Consider the following 20,123-nt stretch of genomic DNA (forward strand, 5'->3'; position numbering starts at 1 on the left):
CTTCCTTCAAAATCCACTGTTACTTCATCAAAGCTTCTACTGGTGGTGTCATTAGTTCCCATGTGGAAGAGTAGGAAGGGGTATTTGTCAATGGGTTGTATGGGTTGTGTGAACTTGCTGGTTATATCTTTAACCTTGCGCCAGGGAGACAGCATACTTGGCGATGCTCTGGGTTGTCGCGACATACATATTTTTCCATTTCAAGAGTCTCTCACAACTATCACTCTTCTCGTTTTGTTGTTGCAAGCTTGGTTGTCCTTTTCCTTTCTTGATTGGTTTTTTGTCTCTTTTTGAGAGTTACACAGTGTGCCATGTAATTCTTTCACAGTGGGTTCCTCACTCATCTGTTCCTCAAGTAACTGAAAGCGGTTCGAGAGTTCCTCTGCCTCCACGGGTGCAGAGCGTCTTCTAGGTCTTCTGCGCTGAACTGCCACCCAGTTCCGGCGAGTTTCCTCATTTCCCTTCCCGCAGGGTTCTCTTCTGCTGCCTCAGCTTGCGGACGCTGCTCTTGCTTCTGGGCTACACTCACCTGTTGCAGCTCCTCCGCTCTGTCTAGGAACTCTTGATGATGCTGATGCTGATGAATTACTATCATCATCATCACCATCATCATCATCATCTGAGGGTGGACACTCGCTGCTGCAGCGCTCTCACCTGTTCTTCGAAGAGGGCTGCTAGCTTGCAACTGCTGCAGGCGTAGGACATGCTGCTCTCAGGGCGGAAAGCAACCAGTGCGCGGTCGCTGCAGGCCAGCACCCCTGTGCAGGCTCCTGGGGCCACTGCTCGCGCAGCCCTGGTGCTTCTGTCCTGGGGCCACTGCTGCGGCACCTGGTGCTCTCTTCTGTCCTCACTAAAGGTTAGCCACGCAGCCTTACTGGTAAACAGGAGTGCGTTATAAGGAGGAAGAAAGTGTGTGTAGGGGCAAGATTGAGGTGAAATGAGAAAAGAACAGGGGGGGGAATGTTAGGGACCTCCCCCCGCCAAACTCCACCATCAAACTCCTCTGCTAACCTCCTGTTTGCTCTCCCTTTTCACTCGCTTTGATTGCTCACTTGCTGGGAGCCTGGCTGCCTGCATCCCAGAGGCCCTGGACCAGGTGCGGCAGCTTTCCCTGGCCTGCTCAGAGTCAGGAACCAGAACGACTACATCAGACCGTCAGTGCAGAGGGGAGGCACCTAGGTTGGCTTTCCAGCAGGTGCTGTTTAGGAATGGTGGCTTGTAAATTACGTGTAGCAATTCAGGTGCCGCAGGGCAATATGCTACTGGCAGAGTAAACCTCGGTTACAGGAGAAGGAGTGAATGTTGCCTTATAGCAGTCTCTCCTTCTGGTCATCCTGCCCACCAGGGTAACTTAGAGAGCAGCCTGAGCCACCCACAATCCCTTTCCCTGCTCCTTGGTCATGCCAGGTTGGCCCGTAATAAAATGGTGATCATTCATGAACTGCCTAGAGATGAGGGGGCCAACCTGGCCTGTCCCACAGAGACCTGGCTGGGAGAAGACAGTGACCCATATGGGCACGGAGCCTCCTGTCTGGCTGTTGTGTGGAGCTGCAGGTAATGAGCTAACCCTCATTGCCTTGCAGAATCTCTGGCTGAACTCACAGAGCTAGTCTCAGAACTGGTGTTGGACTCTCCTGGACGGTTAATCCTGGGGGATTTCAGTGTTGCTTTCAATTCCAGTTTTTCTGGTGCTGTCCATGGATTCATGTTGACCATGGCAGCCATGGGCCTGTCCCAGTTGGTCTCTGGGGCATATTGCTGGCTGCATACTTGATGCTATATTCAGCTGTGAACACTTGGTGATGAAGATGTAGGTTTCTGCACCCTCAGTCTTCAGGTTCAGCTTGGTCAGATCATACCTGATGAAGGCTAAGATCACAGCCCCTGTAGAAATGATGGACCTATGAGAATGGTCTACCCCTGAAGACTTATGGATCCAGTAGGTTTCCATTCAGCCCTGAAGGGTTCTTTGGCCAGCTCTGCTAGTGATCCTGTTGTTTCCCTAGTCATAAAATGGAATCAGGAGTTGACTAGGGCCTTAGACACAGTTGCTCCTGAGACTTGTCTTCATCCTGCTTTCAAAAGAGCTCCCTGGTATACAGATGTATGAAGCAGGAGGAGCAATGACTGGAGCACCGATGGCAGAAATCTAGACTCGTCTACAACAAAACACTTTATAGAGAGCATTTTTGCTCCTATGGAGTGGTGATATGGGCAACAAAGGAGGGTTCCTTCTCTGCTTGTATTGCATCGTCCAGCAGAGCTGCTTAGGATGGTAAGGGATTTGTCTCAAGCCCGAATACCCCCTAACCTGTCTTGCTCACTGTGATGCTTTTAACAACCGTTTTGCTGATAAAATTTCTCAGTTAAAAGACAAGCTTGATGCAATTGTGGATGCAGACACAGGTGTCCAAAAACTCTGTAAATTGAGTTGTCCTGGATTGATTTCAATTTGTAAGTCCTGGTGATATTGACAAACTGCTTGAATTGGTGAGGAAAACTACCTGCCCTCTCGATCTGTGTCCCTCTTGGTTGGTAGTCCAAGGGGGCAGAAGCATTGAGGGAGCTTTTATGCTTTATCCTCAATGTCTCCTTCAGAGAGGATGGGGGTCATGCCTGACCCCCCAGGGGGTTCAAGTTAGTCAAGAAAACTTGAACCCCCTGAACCTTAACAATTTTAGACCAGTCTCAAACATACCATTTCTTTGTAAGGTAATTGAAAAAGTGGTCTCTCTTCAGCTCCAGGCAGCCCTGAGTGATACTGAAAGCCATTTCAGACTGGGACATAGAGTTGAGACTGCTTTGGTGACTCTAGTGGATCATCTACTACTCAGAATTGATAGTGGGAGGGTGTCTCTGTTGGTTCTGCTGGATCTCTCAGGAACCTTCGGTACTATCAACCATAGTACCCTTCTGGATTGTCTGAGGTAGTTGGGAATTGGAGGTACTGCTTTGCAGTGGTTCCACTCCTACCGCTTGGGTCAGTTCCAGGTGATGATGCTTGGAGACTGTTGCTCCTCAGAAAAGGAGGTCCCAGGGCTTCTTTTTGTCTCCAGTGCTGTTTAATATCTATATGAAGCTGCTGGAAGAGATCATCCTGAGGAATGTTGCTGAATGTTTTCAGTATGCTGATGACACCCTGATCTACTTCCCCTCGCCATAGAAACCTAGAAACAGAGGGAGTCAGAAGGGGCCTCCCGGGCCATGTAGTCTGACCCCCAGCTCCAGCCGGGTCTGCTCATGACATGCCTACCATGTGCATGTCCATCTTCTGCTACTTCTAGAGGCAGCATCTCCTTTCTGAATGACCTCCTGAAGCTGATGATGAGCTGGATGAGAAAAAACAAATTGAAGTTGAATCCAGACAAAACAGAGGTGCTTGCTGTTAACAGTCCAAATCCAGGATTAGAGGTGTGTTAACCTGTTCTAGATGGGTTCATTCTCCCCCTGAAAGACCATTTTTGGGGATGCTGCTTTACCCAGCCCTTCAGATGGCAGCTCAGATAGAAGCCATGGTCAAGAGTGTCTGCTATCAGCTTTGGCTGATTGGCCAACTGCAACCATCCCTGGAGGGAATGACCTGAAAACAGTAATGCACATGCTGGCAACCTGTTGGCTCAAGGGTGTGCTCTACATCGGGCCTTCTCTGGAAACCACAACTAGTACAAAATAGGGCAGCCAGGCTGGTTGCAGGGACATCATGGGGAGACCAAATATTAATTTAAAGGTTTTGCACTGGTTGCCAATACGTTTCTGGAAACAGGACAAGGTGATGGCAATTACCTTTAAAGCCCTTCATGGCTTGAGACCTTCGGGAGTGCCTTTGCCTATACATTTCACCTTGCCATCAAGGTCCTTTGGGGATATTCTTCTGATGCCTGCTTCTGCAAGATTAATGTCAATTACCCAGAGAACTTTTTCAGTGGTTGCCTCTAAGCTGTGAGATGGTCTGCCAGAAGAGATACATCTGATTCCCCAAATTTCCACCTTTAAGAGGGAGTTAAAAATGTATCTCTTCTGACAGACCTTCCCAGATTAATTCTCATGTCAGTTTTATTTAATATGTTGTCTTACTCAGCATATTAAATATGTTACTATGGTTGGTTTTAATTATTTGTAAACTGCTTTTGGGAATGGGGTGGTATATAAATATTAAGAAAGAGAGACAGACAGAAAATAAAACCCCATCAGAGCCGTCAGAATCCAGAAGAGTTGCGCCTCTGAAGTGGCAATGGTCCTCCTGGGGACTGAGGCTGGGCTCTTCGGTTATCTGAGCAGGGCTGCCTGCAGCCTCATCTTGCTTCCCCAGTACAGCCAGAACAAGAGGCACACCTGGAGGGGGCTGCATGAGGTATTTCTCTGACACGGTAGCTGTTCGGCTTACGGCAATGCAGGCCCTCCGCCAACCCCTTTCCCGTTGAAAGAGGACGACCTGGCAGGCCTGTGAGTGGCCGGAGCTGGTCCCTTCTTCTGAAGCAGTGGGGCTGCCTGAACAGCCCTTGCCCTGCTGTTGAGCCTGGGGCCAGAAGTCACCGGGGGCTGTCGCTCTTCGCTGAGGGCCACACTGCAGGCACCATTGCCTGCAGAGGAGGCCTGGCTCCGGCAGGCTCCCTGTTGGCGGTGTGGCAGGGGCATGGGTCCCAGGCAGGCCCCTAGGGGTTGCGGCATCGCTGTGCCCGCACCAGTGCTGGCCCGGCTCTGGGAGGACTGTCTGGCAGAGCTGCCGGTGTTGCCCCATCCATGCTGCTCCCCTCAGCTTGCCCACCCCTTCCTCTGCTGCAGCCAGTGCTTCATTGTGTGTGTTGTCCTGCTGCTTGTGATTCTCATTGTGTCCCCTTTTGTAGCCGTTTTTGCATGATGGATGCATTAAAGCTGTGCATGCGATTTGTGCCTGGACTGCTGCCATTCCTTCTGAAGCCCTCTCTGCCCCTCCCTCGGAGCCTCATTGCTCTGGCACGAACTAACAGCAATGCTGGACTTGGATGCTCTTGAGTTGTGGCTGTTTTGTCTGCATTCTCACCGAGCTCTGCAACCTTCTTTCAAGGCACATTGCTGTGGCTGCTGCTGCGATCCCTGGGCACAGAGCACTAAATGAGGATGCCTGTGGCCTTTCCACAAAGAGCTGGGCTCCTCCAAGGACTGAGTGTCAGAAAGAGGCCGGGAAATCAAGCCGAGCGGAGTCTGGAGTGACTTTGGGGCATCTCGGCCCTCTGCTTACTTAGCTGGGACCTGCCTGGTGCAACGCTGACTGCACTGGCTTGTTGCAGCCGGTAGGATGCCAGGATCCATGCCAGGTGGGGCAGCACACAGGTTGCCGAAATAGAGGCAAGCCTCCCCACACCATGCCTGGAACCCTCCTCACCCCAGTCCAGGGCCGGGTGCCTGGCGTGGGTCAGGCTCCAGCTCAGCTGAGTTCCCTGTTTCACAGGTCTAGCCTAGTTTTGGCAGCTGGTGCAGAATGTTCCTGCAGTGGACCAGGCATGGCCCACCCTCAGTCAAGCTCTGCCTCTCACTCCTTGGCCTGCACCAGCCACAGCCGGAGGTGGAGGAGGGGCGCGCAGGTGGCAGCGGCTGCTGCTGTGGCGGCTGCGTAGGGTTGCCTTGCGGAGGCCATCTTGCTCGACGCTCAGCTCCCCCGAGGCTGCATGTGCTTTTCGTCTTGCCCGAGTGCTGCATTTCTCGTGTTGCGATTACTTTTGTCTGTCCCTCTGTCCTCCCAAGATGATCACCGCAACTATGGCCCGAGGTGGGATGCAAATAAGACCACGGTTCCCGCCTGCCACCGCTGTCTCTGCCATGCCTCCAAGCACCATTCCTTTGGGTGGACAGCAAGTGCCTCAGGTATTTACTGGAGCTGACGCGTGTTGTGGCTGGGGGGTCAGCAGGAATTGCTCTGGGTCTCATCAACCGCCCCCTTGTCCAGGCAGGGGGTCATGGGGCAGACGCCTAGATGGGCATGCACTCTGAGCCACTCACGTGCTTGCCGCCACCACACACGTGTGCGAGTAGGCTGGGGACCTTAGGCAGGACCATAGATTTGCGCCAAAGGGCAAGAAGGCTGTCCAGGGGTCTCACATGAGTCCTGCTCGTGTGAGCTGCCTAGTCAGCTGCTACTGTGTGTATTTGAGTGGTGGAACGACCCTGCGGGACGTAGGATATTTTCTGAGGTACTAAAAAGGTTCAGCTCAGTGTGCTGCCTCTTCCATCCCACTTTTACATTAGATGCAACAGCTCTTTTCCTCTGCTCCCACCCCAGTTGCCCTCTGAGCGCATTGCTTCTGCCTACCAGCTCTGTCTAGTCTCTGTCAAATGTTTCCTATTTAGGGTTGCAAAGAGGAGGAACTCCTCCTCCTCCTCCTCTAGTTCCCCTAAAGGAAGGTTTGTGGGTATTCTCCTGGAACGTGTCTCCATCCTGCCAGCACTTGGCTTTTGCAGACCGTTCTATGCCTGTTCTGTCACAGGAGGGAAAACGTGGCAGGCCATCCAACATTCCCTGAGAGATTCAATAAATACAAAATAGAAGCTCCCATTACATTAAACTAATTTTAAAAGGCTTATTTCACTAATTTGATATAAGTTCACCATTGGTTGAAATGAATAGGCTATTCAAGTTAATCTTAAGTCTTCAGACATAATTAGTTTCAATTTTATCTGCATCTTTGAGTTTTTGAGAAAGAGAAGTTAAAGATGTAGGTACATCTACTAGAAGATTCAAATCCGATAATAAAGATGGAGTTTGCAGGAGCAGAACTGGTAACAGGACAAAAAGCTGAGATGAAATGTTTTAAGTTGAATCAACTGCTCAGAAGCACTTGTGAGAATGATCAGATGAATTTTATGTGTCACTTTTCAAAAGCAGCGTACAAGTAAACCGATCTAAAGTGGTGATATAATGAAATCTGACTCACCAGCATAGCACACACTGGAAAGAGAGGACATGGACCACAGCCAGCTCCCTGGATCAGCCTGGGGGCCAGTGGAATGGATGGGCAGAGGCACACGGACTCACGCCATGTCCTTCATAGTTGGTGCTCCATAGCTCCTACTGGCTCCTTCACAGGCAATTGTGCTTTTGGTCCAGCTTTTATGAGCTGAATGAAAATGTAGTTAGGTAACTTGCTCACTGTCAGGCCCCCAATTAGCAGATAGCCTAACACTTTTTGATCAGATGCTTTTGATTTTGAAACAGGAGTTGTTTTCCACCAACACCCAGCACTGAGAAATCTTGTTACAACTCAGTGGCTGAGCCCCTGAAGGTTTGCAGTCTGTGCATGGATCATGCTGGGTTTGCTGTTACGTCTTCCTGTCAAATGACTGGACAGGAGTGGCTGCTCCTCGTTCTTCTCCTTGAGTTGCCGCAACTGTTGAGACTGGAAAGTTGGTAAACTTTTTAGGCAAAGTGTGCTGGCTTTGAAGCACTTGGCAGTCCAATTTTACTTTGCACAAATTCAGCCTCAGGACTGTCGGTGAAGGCCATTGTCTTTTGTGACTGAGGAATACCTCTGTTTGGCAAGTAGGTTACATTCATTTCAGGTGAAGTGAGATACTAAAAAGGAAGCTGTGTCTCTGCTTGGAGACTTTCACCTCAGTTTCTCTTGAGGCAAAATGAATACAAGAACATAAAAAGCAGCTTGCTTTAAAGTCATCATCTGGCAGTTCTGTAAACCCAAAGTTAAGGCATAGCAAAACTAATGGTTGCTTAAGAGAAGAGATGAAAGATGTGATCTTTGGCTTCCTCCTTTGCTTTAAGTTCTTGTAGCAGCATTATGTTGCCAGTTGCATCCAACATTTTGCTGTGCTTTGGTATCGCCAGGACAGGCGATGGGTGATCAGGAAAAGCAAGGGCTGGGCTTGTTCGTAGTCTGTGAAAAAACTCTCAAAAAATTGGAAGTTTTGTCTTTCTGGATTTCCCATGCTGATCTCATTAGAACTGGCAAGTCTTGACCAAAACATGGCACTTCAGGATACATTGGGCTACTTTTCTGTGATCTGTCCCCAAATAATAGCTTTAAGATTAGTTGGCATTGCTCCATCTCATCCCATGCTCTTCCTCCATTCAGCACCACCTGGCTCTACTATCTGTGCACGGCTCAAGTCCTCCGCCGTCTCCCTCACCCTGACTCACATACTCGCTTGGAGTCCTCTCGAGGCAACTGGTGGTGTGCGCTTCTGCATGCCCTGTTGCAGGCTCTTAGGCAGATGTGGAATCAGCCTTTAAAGAAGTACTATACTTAACACAACTTTTTTTGACCTTGTTGAGCTCATCAGTTATCTGGTGGGTGTTTGCATCAGGCAACCCCAGTTGAGCTGGAGATACAAACATAGAAACAGAGCTAGTCAGAAGGGGTCTCCCAGGCCATCTAGTCTGACCTCTGGCACCAGCCGGCTCTGCTCATGACATGCCCACCATGTGCATGTCCAGCCTATCTTTGAACACCCGCACCAATGGGGCCTCAACGACCTCTCACGGAAGCCCATTCTACACCCTCGGGGTCCTGACTGTCAGGAAGTGCTTCCTGGCATCCAAATGGAACCTTGGCTCCCTGAGCTTGGCTCCATTGGAGCGTGTCCTGCCTTCCTCTGCAGGGGAGAACAGGTCTCTACCCATCTTCATGTGACACCCCCTCACATACCTGTATGTTGCCAACAAATCCCCTCTCGTCCAGGCTGAAGAGACCTGGTTCCCTCAGCCTCGCCTCATACCCCATCCCCTGCAAACCAGCCACCAACCTTGTGGCCCTACGCTGCACTGACTCTAACCTGGCTATATCTTTCCTGTAATGAGGGGCCCAAAACTGAGCACAATACTCCAGTTGCGGGCGCACCAGAGTTGTATAGAGTGGTAGTAATGCCTCTCTCGATCTAGAAGCCACACCTCTGGCTATGCAACCAAGGGTGGCGTTCGCCCTCTTGACCACCGCATCACACTGCTGGCTCATGCCTGCTGACAACCTGCTGTCCGAAAGCCAGACAAGTGTTCCGTGAGCATGGGTGTCATCTAGCACTTCATGTCCAATACTGCTGTTGGGCTTGCTTTCATTGGCTATATTCATAGTGGGGGAACTCAACTCTGGGAGCGGCTTGTCCAAGGCTAGGTTAGGTTAGGTTAGGACCAGTTGAGACTTGTACTCAAGGTCAGGGTGCCTCCCCTAAGTGGGGTCTCCATAGCAAAAGCATCTTCACAGCTCTCCCAGAGATCTGGCCTTTTTTTGGAGAGGCTTCTCTTGCCAATGATCATTCTTTCATTCCAGGTAAGCCAGAATAACCTCACCATGATGTCCTCTCCGTCACCCGTCCAACAAGCCCAGACGCCCCAGCCAATGCCTCCACCACCTCAGCCACAGCCTTCTCCCCAGCCAGGACAGTCCAATTCTCAGCCCAATTCCAATGTCAGGTGAGCCTTACGGTGGCAGCAAGGAGAGGCTGGCTGTGACGGCTATTTTTTCTGAGAGAGAGAAATAGCAGCCACACCTCCTTATGGGAAATGTGTCCTCCCTCCTATTTCAGTTCTGGTCCAGCTCCATCTCCCAGCAGCTTCCTCCCCAGCCCATCTCCACAACCCTCTCAGAGTCCAGCAGCTGCACGAACACCGCAGAACTTCAGTGTCCCTTCTCCAGGACCACTAAATACTCCAGGTAATCTGCAGAGGGCTTGAGTGAGCAGACCCAGGCCTGCCCCCCTTTTCTGTCCAAGGTGTAACCTAAATCTATGCTTATAATACATCTTAACATTACTGCATTTAATTGGCAGTAGTACAGTTCAGGAGCTTTGTGGGAATTGGGGATTTGTTTTAGCAAGGGGTCAATGAGAGGATGCTTTGCTTCTATGATGCAAGCTGGGTCAGCCCACTCACACAGCAGTGACGCGCTTGTCTCGGATTCTGAGCCACCAAAACCTCTTCAGGGAGTTGGGGGAGATGGAGGCAGGCAGCAGTGGCAGAAGATAAGCAGAGAAAAGCAGCATCCTCTATGCAGGGGAGCAGATTTATAGCCTCTTGAAGAAGCAGCCCTCTGACTTTTCCACATTCTGCTGTGTTACAGCATGAAGGTGAAATGAATTTAATTGGCATAGTTACCATACGATACACAGAAGATACTCAACACCATGAAGGTGCAAAGTATTTTCACTGTGGCACAAATTGTTAAGTAAACAAAACCAAAGTGGCACTTGCAACTAACAAGAACTCACTCCCTTTGCTGTAAGATGCCTAAATAAACTCTGAAGGAACACATTGCTTCCTGATTAACTATGCCTAATTCCAGATTAGATACACCTGTTTCTAGAAGGCTCCACAGTTTGTTGGAGAGCATATACAGAGGGTGCCAAAATGTATACACATTTTAAGAAAGGAAAAGACTGTATTAAAAACCATTCCATGGTGACACTAGCATTCATTTGATTAACGTCATCTTTTGCGCGAACACCATTACATTGCTACTGTAATTCAATTCAACTTCGAAAAGTAATACATAGATAACATCCCTTTAAAAGTGTGTACATTTTTGGCACCCCCCTGTATATACATAAATAGCATCATGAAGACCAAGGAGCTGCCAAAACAACTTCAGAGAAAAGTTGTGCAGAAGCACCAGTCAGGATTTGATTATAAAAAGAAATTCCAAACTTTGAACAAATCCAGTATTATGAAATGGAAAGAATGTGGTTCAGCCTGGAGAAGACATCCATCAAAGCTCAGTGACCCAGTGTGGCAGGTGTTGATCAGTGAAGTTGCTGGAGAGATCAATAGCTGTGATGGGAGATGCCATTATTTGACAACTGCCACCCACACCCCCCACTGTCAATCCAAAGCCATGATCCAAGTGAGAATCTGCAGCCAGACTTGAAAGTTGTTACTTAACGATCACCCCTGTCCAGCCAGATGGGGCTGGAGCGGTTGCCAGGAATGGGCAAGCCAGCCACATGTGCAGAGCTGCCTGAGTCTTACCCAAGAAGACGAGCAGTTGCAGTTGCTGTCAGAGGTGCTCTTTTACCAAGCATTGACTCAGAGGTGTGAATAATTCTGTGACCAAGAAGTGCTGGCTTGTTTTTGTTTACTGAACTTTGGTGTTTGTGGAAACAGCTTGCATCTTCATAGTGTTGTGTAGCCTCTTCACAGAAAGTAGTAGCAAGGCCAATTGAACGCATTTCAGTTGCGGGTTGTGACACCCAAATGAGGAAGAGTCAGAAGGTGGGGTGAATACTTCTGAGGGACACTTAAGGCGGTCTGTCTCGGGTGGGTGGCTTCCGTGTAGGTCTCCCCGCTCCTTGTGACTTAACGTGTAATCTTTCTGCCTCAAAGGCAATCCCAGCTCTGTCATGAGCCCAGCCAGCTCCAGCCAATCTGAGGAGCAGCAGTACTTGGAGAAACTCAAACAGCTGTCAAAATACATCGAGCCTTTGCGGAGGATGATCAACAAGATTGATAAGAATGAAGGTGTGTTGTTCCAGTGGTCTGTCTGCTTTGTTGCTTTGAGGGCAGGCAAAAAGCAATTGACTCTTCATCTGCCCTGTAGATGCACAGATGGGTTCAGGGTCCTTTTGATACAGGAAGCAAAGTTAGCTCTGCTGACAATAAGAAAAAATCAAGTAGACCTGGAATATACATGTAGAGGCTTTTTGGCTGTGTTATTATTTCTGGAGAATCCTGGGAATTCTGTTGTCAGTATGTGTGTTGAGAGTTGTCAGTATCCAGCCTTGAGGTCTTGTACCTTTGATATCTGTATGAAAAGGACATGCTCAGAGCAGCAGTTCCCAAACTTTTTCCATCATGGAACTTTTCTGAAGACATTTTTTTCCCGTGGAGCCCTAACTCTATCCCTGAGTTTTACTAAGCATGGTGAACCCACAGAGTTCTTCCTTCTTTGATCTGCTCCTATTGCCTGAGTGCCTTGCATAACATAGTACGTTTGTAAATAAAGAGAACACATTTTAAATATAACAAATGAATAAAGAGATTATATGTTAATATCCCAAATAAATTCTTTTGATTATTCCCAACACGATGCAACAGAGTCCTAGGAATCAAGTGGCATGATGCATTTCCTCATATGCTGCTTGGACACCAGCTGACAATTGAAAAGTTGGCCTCGTGTGATTTCATTTTAAAATCTGTTTGGAATTTGATTTTTGAGGTTTTCCATGGAACTCTAGGATTGTGCAGAGCAGTTTGGGATCCATTGGCTTAGAGACTTTCTTCTGGGTTTTGATCTGATCATCTAATTTAAGTATGCTACATTCTGCTAGCTACCATATTGCTTGCAGACAGCCCTTTTCATGTGCAGTGTTAACTAAACCCTATTTTATTCACTGCATGTTGCCCTGGAAGTAGAGAGAGAAACTGGGTGATAATTGATTGCTTCGGTCTATGCAGAAGTTTCATCCCGTACCAGAATTGCCATGCACACTCTGTTCTGGGTCTTGCACCCAGAAGGCAGTCCTGAGGGCCGCAGCAGCCTTCTTGCCCGTGGCAGAGGAAGAAGAGGAAGATGATGCCTGTCTGGCAGGCTGTGCAGGAAGTTTTCTTGGGCTACCTGCTGCTGCTGCTAGGTTCACAGGGCAGTGGCAAAGGCCATGCTGTGCCATGTGTTTCTGTACTGCTTTTGTGGACATTGCAATTTGAACTATAAAGCCCTTCCTGTAATTCCTCTGGGCAGAAGTCTGCTGTTCTCCCTCTTCCTGCCCCCTCTCTCTTGGTCACAGCCTTTAAAGAAACCCAAACTTTAATTTCAGCTGAATCTATACTATCGCTATTATGTATCCACCCAATCTATTGTTCCCACCAGTTTATTTTTGTGACTGCTGCACAATCTTGTCCAATCTGCTCTTATCCCTGACTAGTTTTATTGAGGAGTATTTGGTTGTAATCATGAAAAATAAATGGGTAGAAAGAATAAAGAGAAGACCACATAACCCTGATCTCATACGCCTCCTGGTGTCAAATGAAGTCTGGGCCTCAAAGAACACATTGTGTTGTGCTGTCTTGGCAATATTCTGTGTTGCCAATTTCTGTGTTGTTGGCCAGTTTGACTTCCCTAAAGAATGGGAAAACATGATGGATTTTTTCTAAATGAAGGGGAAATGAACATAAGTATGGTTTCTTTCTACACTGCAAGACTTGTTTCTTTTTCAGAAGACTCTTGCTTTTTAATTCAGACAGGAAGAAGGACCTGAGTAAGATGAAAAGCCTCCTTGACATTCTGACTGATCCTTCCAAACGGTAAATTGTTAGCTTATGCCCATTTCCTTCCCTCCACTCACCATCCCATGCTGTTTTCCTTCTCCTGAGTTTTCATAAGTGACACAAGAATGTGAACACTAGCCCAGTTCATTTGAAGTCTCTACAAGAAAACAGCCTGACTCCAGCATGCCTGGTTGGTGCCCAGAAGGGCCCTCTGTGGAAGGCTGCTTTCTCATTGGCTTGCTGCTGTGCCCCATGTTGTCCAGTTCCAAATAGGGGGAGCACCTGAGCCCTGCACAGCAGGGCCAGCTTCCAGGAGGTTGCTCTTCCTGGCCTTTCTTCAGACCACTGCACAGAGCAGCCTCCTCCAAGGGCTCCACTGAGCTGCCCGTTGCAGTGAGTTCATCAGTGCATTAGCAGCTAATACAGGCGGGTCTGTAACACTCACCTGGGGAGATGAGGGCCTGACTCTGTTTTCACCAGAAGCAGTAAATAAGCTGCTCTGAGACGCCTCTGATGCATTTCCCTCCTTCCCAGCTGCCCTCTGAAAACACTGCAGAAATGCGAGATTGCTCTGGAGAAGCTCAAGAACGACATGGCTGTGGTAAGCACCGTGTATATGGATTGCCAATGAGAGGTAGGAGAGCAGGCAACAGCCAGGGGGCCCAGGAGGACTTCTGGGGTTGGGGGCTAGAGATGGAGGCATGGTAATCACTGGCGAGACTCAAGGCCAGGCACAGCAAGTGAGCTGTGGAGCTGATTTCTCACCCATCACCCTGTCTTGGCTGAGGCGCAGGACTGCCTCATGAAATGCCAGGTCTTTTCACAGTAAACTCTGAACTTAGACGAATGAGAGAGACCAGTGTTCTAGGCCAGCATCTTTGACCTGGAAAGAACTGCATCATCTTTGTGTGTAAAAGGTGCATCTCCTGTGTACCAGCCCACCCCTCCACCCTCTGCAGTTCCTCCCACGAAGCAGCAGTATCTGTGCCAGCCACTTTTGGATGCTGTTCTCGCAAATATCCGTTCACCAGTCTTCAATCATTCCCTCTACCGGACCTTCATGCCAGCTATGACAGCCATTCATGGCCCACCTATCACGTAGGTATTGTTGCTTGGGCTCCTACCTCCCAAATGATGGCTTAGAGATTTCAGCCACTGGGAAAAAATCAAAATGTTCTACTCAGCTGTCCTTGTAGACTTTGTCAAACATTTTTACTTTTCCTAGAATCAGCTGCTTTTATAACTTTGTTAAGACAGGTGATAATTAATCACTTTTTGTTTGTGACATTTTAAAAAATGAATGGAATCTGAAGTTGATTGTGTGTGGATATTCCTCCACAGAGCCCCAATTACTTCCCATCGGAAGCGGAAATATGAAGACGATGAAAGGCAGACCATACCAAATGTATTACAAGGGGAGGTTGCAAGATTAAACCCTAAATTTTTGGTGAATCTGGACCCCTCCCATTGCAGCAACAATGGCACAGTTCACCTTATATGCAAGCTAGGTAAGCAGCAAGGAAGGCATCTCAACACCAGTAGACTAAAAGAATCACAACACAGCTGCAGCACAGATTGACCAGTGCTTGGTGGGAGTTCAAAATCTGTCTAAAAATTAAAAGGTTACAGTTGAGGATTCTGGTCAAGCTTTGATCATCCAGGTATCGGTCGCACAGAGAAATGAATGGAACTTTACTAGTAGCTCCACATTGAGCCTTTCAAGTTGTGTTTGCAAAACTTTTTCTAAGACATGCAAATTGTTTCATTTCAGAGGACAAAAACCTTCCAAACGTTCCACCACTGCAGCTCAGTGTCCCAGCTGATTATCCAGACCAGAGCCCCCTGTGGATCGATAACCCGCAGCAGTATGGTATGAAAGTATGGAGGAGAATGGCATTTGAGTGGGAGCGTGCAGTGTGCACATGATGTTTGGCAATTGCTCTGCAGTTACTTCATGAAGCTCCAAGTCCCTGCTCCCATCCGCTCTCCTGTATGTGGATTTCCTCTGTGTGAAAGAAGGAGACGCAGAAAACTTGGGATTTCAGGAGTTACAGCATAACAATTATGTGAGGCATAGGGAAGGGAATGAGAACACAATCTGAGGAGAGCAACCTGGTTCAGTGCCACCCTTCCCCAGCATTTCCAAGTTTTTACAAGAAAATAGGCCACTTTTAAGCTTTGAAAGCAAGATTTCCAGTTTAGGAAGTTCTTTTAATTGGAGCCTGAAAATGTGAGCATGTGCAGTTTTCCCAGAATGGTGGCCATGCAGTTTCCTAGTTTTTCTGACCGTAAGACAAGGAGCTCGTGTAAATTCCCAGGCACCAAAATCCTACCTTTGGCACCAGTGCGTAAGAGTTCTGTATTCCATATGTATGCTTCCAAGAAGGTAAAAAGAGATGCCAGGCTCAGTTTTCCTCTTCCTCCAAGATCTGCAGTCTCTTCCTGCTCAACTGAAAACTCCCAGCTTGATTGATAACTCACAACTTAAATGATGTGACACTGTCAGGCAAAGCTTTGAGGAAATTGGATTCAAAGCTTTAGGGAGGGAAGTCAAGAACTTTGAGGCCCAGTTGGTTTTCTCTTTCATCTTTCCAGTTCTTTGAAGAGGAACGTACTTGATAAACTGGAACACTGGGCTGAAACCAACAGAATGAAATTCAGTAAGGACAAGTGCCAAGTCCTTCACCTAGGAAAAAGAAACCAAAGTCTTCGGTACAAGATGGGGAATATGTGGCTCAACAGAACTGAACAAGAAAAAGATCTTGGAGTAATTGTGGACAATAGACTAAACACGAGCCAACAATGTGATGCTGCCACCAAAACGGCAAGTGCTCTTTTGGGATGCATTAAGAGAAGTATTACGAGAAGTAGTAGTTCCTCTATACTCCTCACTAGTCAGACCTCAGCTGGAATACTGTGTCCAGTCCTGGGCACCAAGATTTAAGAAAGATGCAGGTAAATTAGAAAGGGTCCAGCAGAGGGCAGCAAAAATGATCCAGGGTTTGGAAACACTGCCCTAGGAGAAGAGACTGAGGGAACTGGACATGTTCAGCCTTGAGAAGAGAAGACTGAGGGGGACCATGATATCCTTCCACAAGCACCTCAAAGGCTGTCACAAAGAGGAAGCCCAAGATCTCTTCTTCCTGATGCCAGAGCTTAGGACACGGAATAATCAAGTTGCAGCAACCCAGATTCAGGGTAGACATCAGGAAAAGCTTTCTCACTGTCAGAGCAATACAACAGTGGAACCAGCTGCCTAGAAAGGTGGTGGGCTCTCCCACACTGGAGACATTCAAAAAGAACCTGGAGAGCCATCTGAGTGGGATGGTGTAACATGTCCTGCAACAGCAGAGGGTTGGACTCAATGGCCTTCATGGCCCTTCCAACTCTTCTATGCTATGATTCTATGATAGGGAAAGAAAATACTCAAAGTGAATGCCTGGCTATGAAGGTGGTGCTGGTGCAAGTGATTTGGATTCTGGGACCACAGGCTACACTTCCTGGAAGATGGACTGCTGGCGAGAGATGGGTTGCACCTGACAAAGACTGGAAAGGTGCTTGGTCACAGCAGGAGATGACTGCTTGACTGGAATTCAACAATTGAAGGATATAACCTGTTCAAGAGCAGAAGGAACAGAAATGGAGGTGGAGTTGCACTATATGTTAAAGAGACATATCTCTGCATAGAGAGAGATATAGGAAGATGAGCTTAGTCGACACATCAAGAGCATCCAGATTAACATAAATATCTGGAACAATGAATAAAAGAAACAGTGGTTGGAATCTATTACTGACCACCCAGTCAAGGAGAAGACAAGGATAAAACATTTGAAAATCAAATTGCCAGTTTTTAATGTCATTGTTATGGGGGACTTCAGTTCCCCCAGTATCTTTTGGGAGACAAATTCTGCCAAACATGGCCCTTCCAAGAGATTCCTAACATGTATTGGTGATAAACTTCTCCAACAGAAAGTGGAGGAAGGAACAAGGGGAACATTGACTTGAGATAAATCAGCAGGGAAGACCTAGTGGACAACATGGCAGTTGCAGGAACTCTGGGACAAAGTGAACATGCTATACTTAAATTCTTGATTCTAAAGGAAGCAGAGGCCAATTGAGGCCAAATCTGTACCCTGGACTTTAGGAAAGCCAATTTTAATTAATTCAGAAACAGCCAATTTTAATAAATTCAAAGCTACAGTAAGCCCCATGGCAAGTGTCTCTCATGAGAAAAGCAGTACAGCATGGCTTGGAATTTTAAAAAAGGAAATTCCATTCCTACAAGAAAAACAGGTAGAAAACAAGAAGAGAAGCCACGTGGCTTTACAAAAAGCTTAGAGATGATCTGAAAACAAAAAAGGACATGTATAGGAAGTAGAAGGAAGGTCAGGCTACAAAGGAGGAATACAGGCAGGCAGCATGAAATTGCAGGTAGGCATTGGCAAAGCTAAAGCTAGAAATGAACTGAGGCTAGCAAAAGATGCTAAAAGCAGCAGCAACAGCAACAAAAGCCTTCAGAAATGTTCAAAGTAAGAAGAAAGAAATTGGGGTTTAGCTACTCAATGTTAATAGCAAAATGGTAACAGATGACAAAGAAAAGGCGGAAGTGCTCAATTTGGGTCAATCTTCAATAAGACAACCTATGACCCTCCTGATGAAAGGGAAGTACACTATTATCTTTGAGAAATCATGGAGGACAGGGGAAGTGCCAGAGAAGGAGAAATGTTGTCCCCATTTCAAGAAAGGGGAGAGAGAAGAACCTGGAACTACAAACCAGTAGGTCTGACATCAATACCTGGGAAAATTCTGGAGCAGATTATAAAGCAGTTCATCTACAACCATCTTGAAAAATATGCAATGATTACTAAAGCCAACATGGATTTCCCAAGAACAAATCCTGCCAGACTAGTCTGATTTCTTTTTTTTTTTTTTTTTTTGATTGGGTAACCTCCCTGATGGACTCTGAGAATGCTGTGGACATAATCTATCTTGACTACAGCAAACCTTTGACAAAATGCCCCATGATCTCCTGAACCTAGATGTAAGTGAACTAGATGGAACAATGATTAGGGGGATCCACAGTTGGCTACAGAATCAGACTCAAACTGGGGAGAGGTAACTATTGAGGTATCACAGGATTCAGTCCTAGGCCAAGTACCCTTCAACATTTTTATTAATGATTTGGATGAGGAAGTGCAGGAAATGATTATCAAATTTGCAGATAACAGAAAACTGGGTGGGATAGGATGGGGAAAAGAAACCAAATGCATTATTACAAGATGGGAAATACTTGGCGGAACTGCAAGTGAGAAGGATCTTCGAATTGTTCTACTTCAGCAAGCTGAATATGAATCAACAATGTGATGTGGCTGCAAAAAAGGGCAGATGCTATTTTAGGGTGCATTAATAGAAGTTTCATTTCCAAATCATATGAAGTACTCATTCCTCTTTATGCAGTACTGGTTAGGCATCAGCTGGAGTTCTGTGTAACCAGCTTAAGAAAGATGCAGACAAACTGGATAAAGTTCAGAAGAGAGCAACAGTGACGACCCATGGAATGGAAACAAAGTCCTATGAAAGAACTGGGCATGTTTAGCTTTGAGAAGACTGAAAGGAGGTGTGATAGCAATCTAAGTACTTCTGAGTACAATCTAAGGCTGTCACACAGATGAAAACCAGGATCTCAATCATCCCAGAGTGCAGGACATGGAATAATGGGCTCAAGTGACAGAAAACCAGATTCTGGCTGGATACCAAAAATATATTCTTCACTGTTGGGGCAGTACAACAATGGATCCAATGACATAGGGTGGTTGTGGGCTTTCCCAAACATGGAAGCATTCAAGAGGCTGCTGGTCAGCCTTCTGAGAGGGATGGTTTAACAGGGAGTTCTGTGCTGAGCAGGGGATTGGACCCAGCGGCCTTCTGGCTCCTTCCAACTCAGCTATTCTATGATTCTGTTTCAAGTTATTTGATAACACTCCTGTAACTTCTGTTTAAAACATGTACCAATCCTGTTTTCCTTTCCAGAAGCAAACCCTTTCTTGCAGTCCGTGTATCGCTCCATGATGTCCAAGTTGCTGCAGCTTCCTGACAAACACTCTGTCACAGCTCTCCTCAATACGTGGGCCCAGAGCATCCGACAGGCCTGCTTGTCTGCTGCTTGACATCCATGTTTCTTCACTGGGCCTTAACTGGACAAGTTCTAGCCAAGCAGGGCAGGAATATGAGAAGCAGAAGCCTTAAATTGTTTTTTGTTTAATAGGTATCAAGCTTTGTTACAGATCCTGGTGTTAGGTTTAGTGCCTGTGCTTCTGCCTTTGTAGACTTGATGGAAAGGTGGATTCTCCCATTCTCAAGGCAGCAACCTTTTTAAATGTCTTCTTAGAGAAGAGTATGTGCAGACTTCTGTCATGGAGTCTCATTACTGTAAGAAAAGGGGCATTGTCCTTCAGATCTCACCCAGGCCCAGAATATATATAGATCTGTGTTTGGTTTGGGTGAATCCCACCCCCAGAAGAGGCTGCTTGCAACCCACAAAAGAGGCAGAATTGCTCAGCAGCTCAGCTACACGGGAGCTGTTTGTGCCTCCCAAAACAGGCACTGACCAGCCCCGCTGATGTGGCTGGCTCTGAGAGATGGCCAAGGATGACGTGCTGCTCTTTGTGTCTGTTTGGCTTCCCCTGCTGGCTGCGAGATTAGACTGGCCACATTGTGTGGTCCTGGATCTTGCTTTCTCCTAACTGCAGTGCTCATTTTTGATGGAATTTCAATCTTAGAATTATTAGTCTTTCCACATATGTGTGCCACCATTTTCACAGAGTCTCTGAATATTGGTTTGCACTCTTCAGCATAGCATCCTGGCTGCTGTGACATTTGTAGATCTATGTGATTACTATGTCAATTGGAAGACATTAAAAATATACTTAATAAGCACTGATTA

General features: G+C 47.2%; 1 protein-coding gene across 1 annotated transcript; it reads left to right on the forward strand.

Annotated features, from left to right (window-relative positions):
- Positions 1 to 2,257: 2,257 nt before the first annotated feature.
- LOC123024651 (mediator of RNA polymerase II transcription subunit 15-like) lies at positions 2,258 to 20,121 on the forward strand. The gene is made up of 11 exons (XM_044432648.1): positions 2,258 to 2,275; positions 5,722 to 5,841; positions 9,252 to 9,394; positions 9,508 to 9,635; positions 11,300 to 11,434; positions 13,153 to 13,216; positions 13,715 to 13,781; positions 14,118 to 14,278; positions 14,522 to 14,688; positions 14,952 to 15,050; positions 19,211 to 20,121. The coding sequence occupies exons 1-11, from the start codon at positions 2,273 to 2,275 to the stop codon at positions 19,345 to 19,347; spliced, it is 1,224 nt and encodes a 407-aa protein (XP_044288583.1). The 5' UTR covers positions 2,258 to 2,272; the 3' UTR covers positions 19,348 to 20,121.
- Positions 20,122 to 20,123: the final 2 nt, after the last annotated feature.

The sequence above is a fragment of the Varanus komodoensis genome, unplaced genomic scaffold, assembly GCF_004798865.1.
Source record: "Varanus komodoensis strain SLA01 unplaced genomic scaffold, ASM479886v1 scaffold246, whole genome shotgun sequence".
Taxonomy (NCBI): domain Eukaryota; kingdom Metazoa; phylum Chordata; class Lepidosauria; order Squamata; family Varanidae; genus Varanus; species Varanus komodoensis.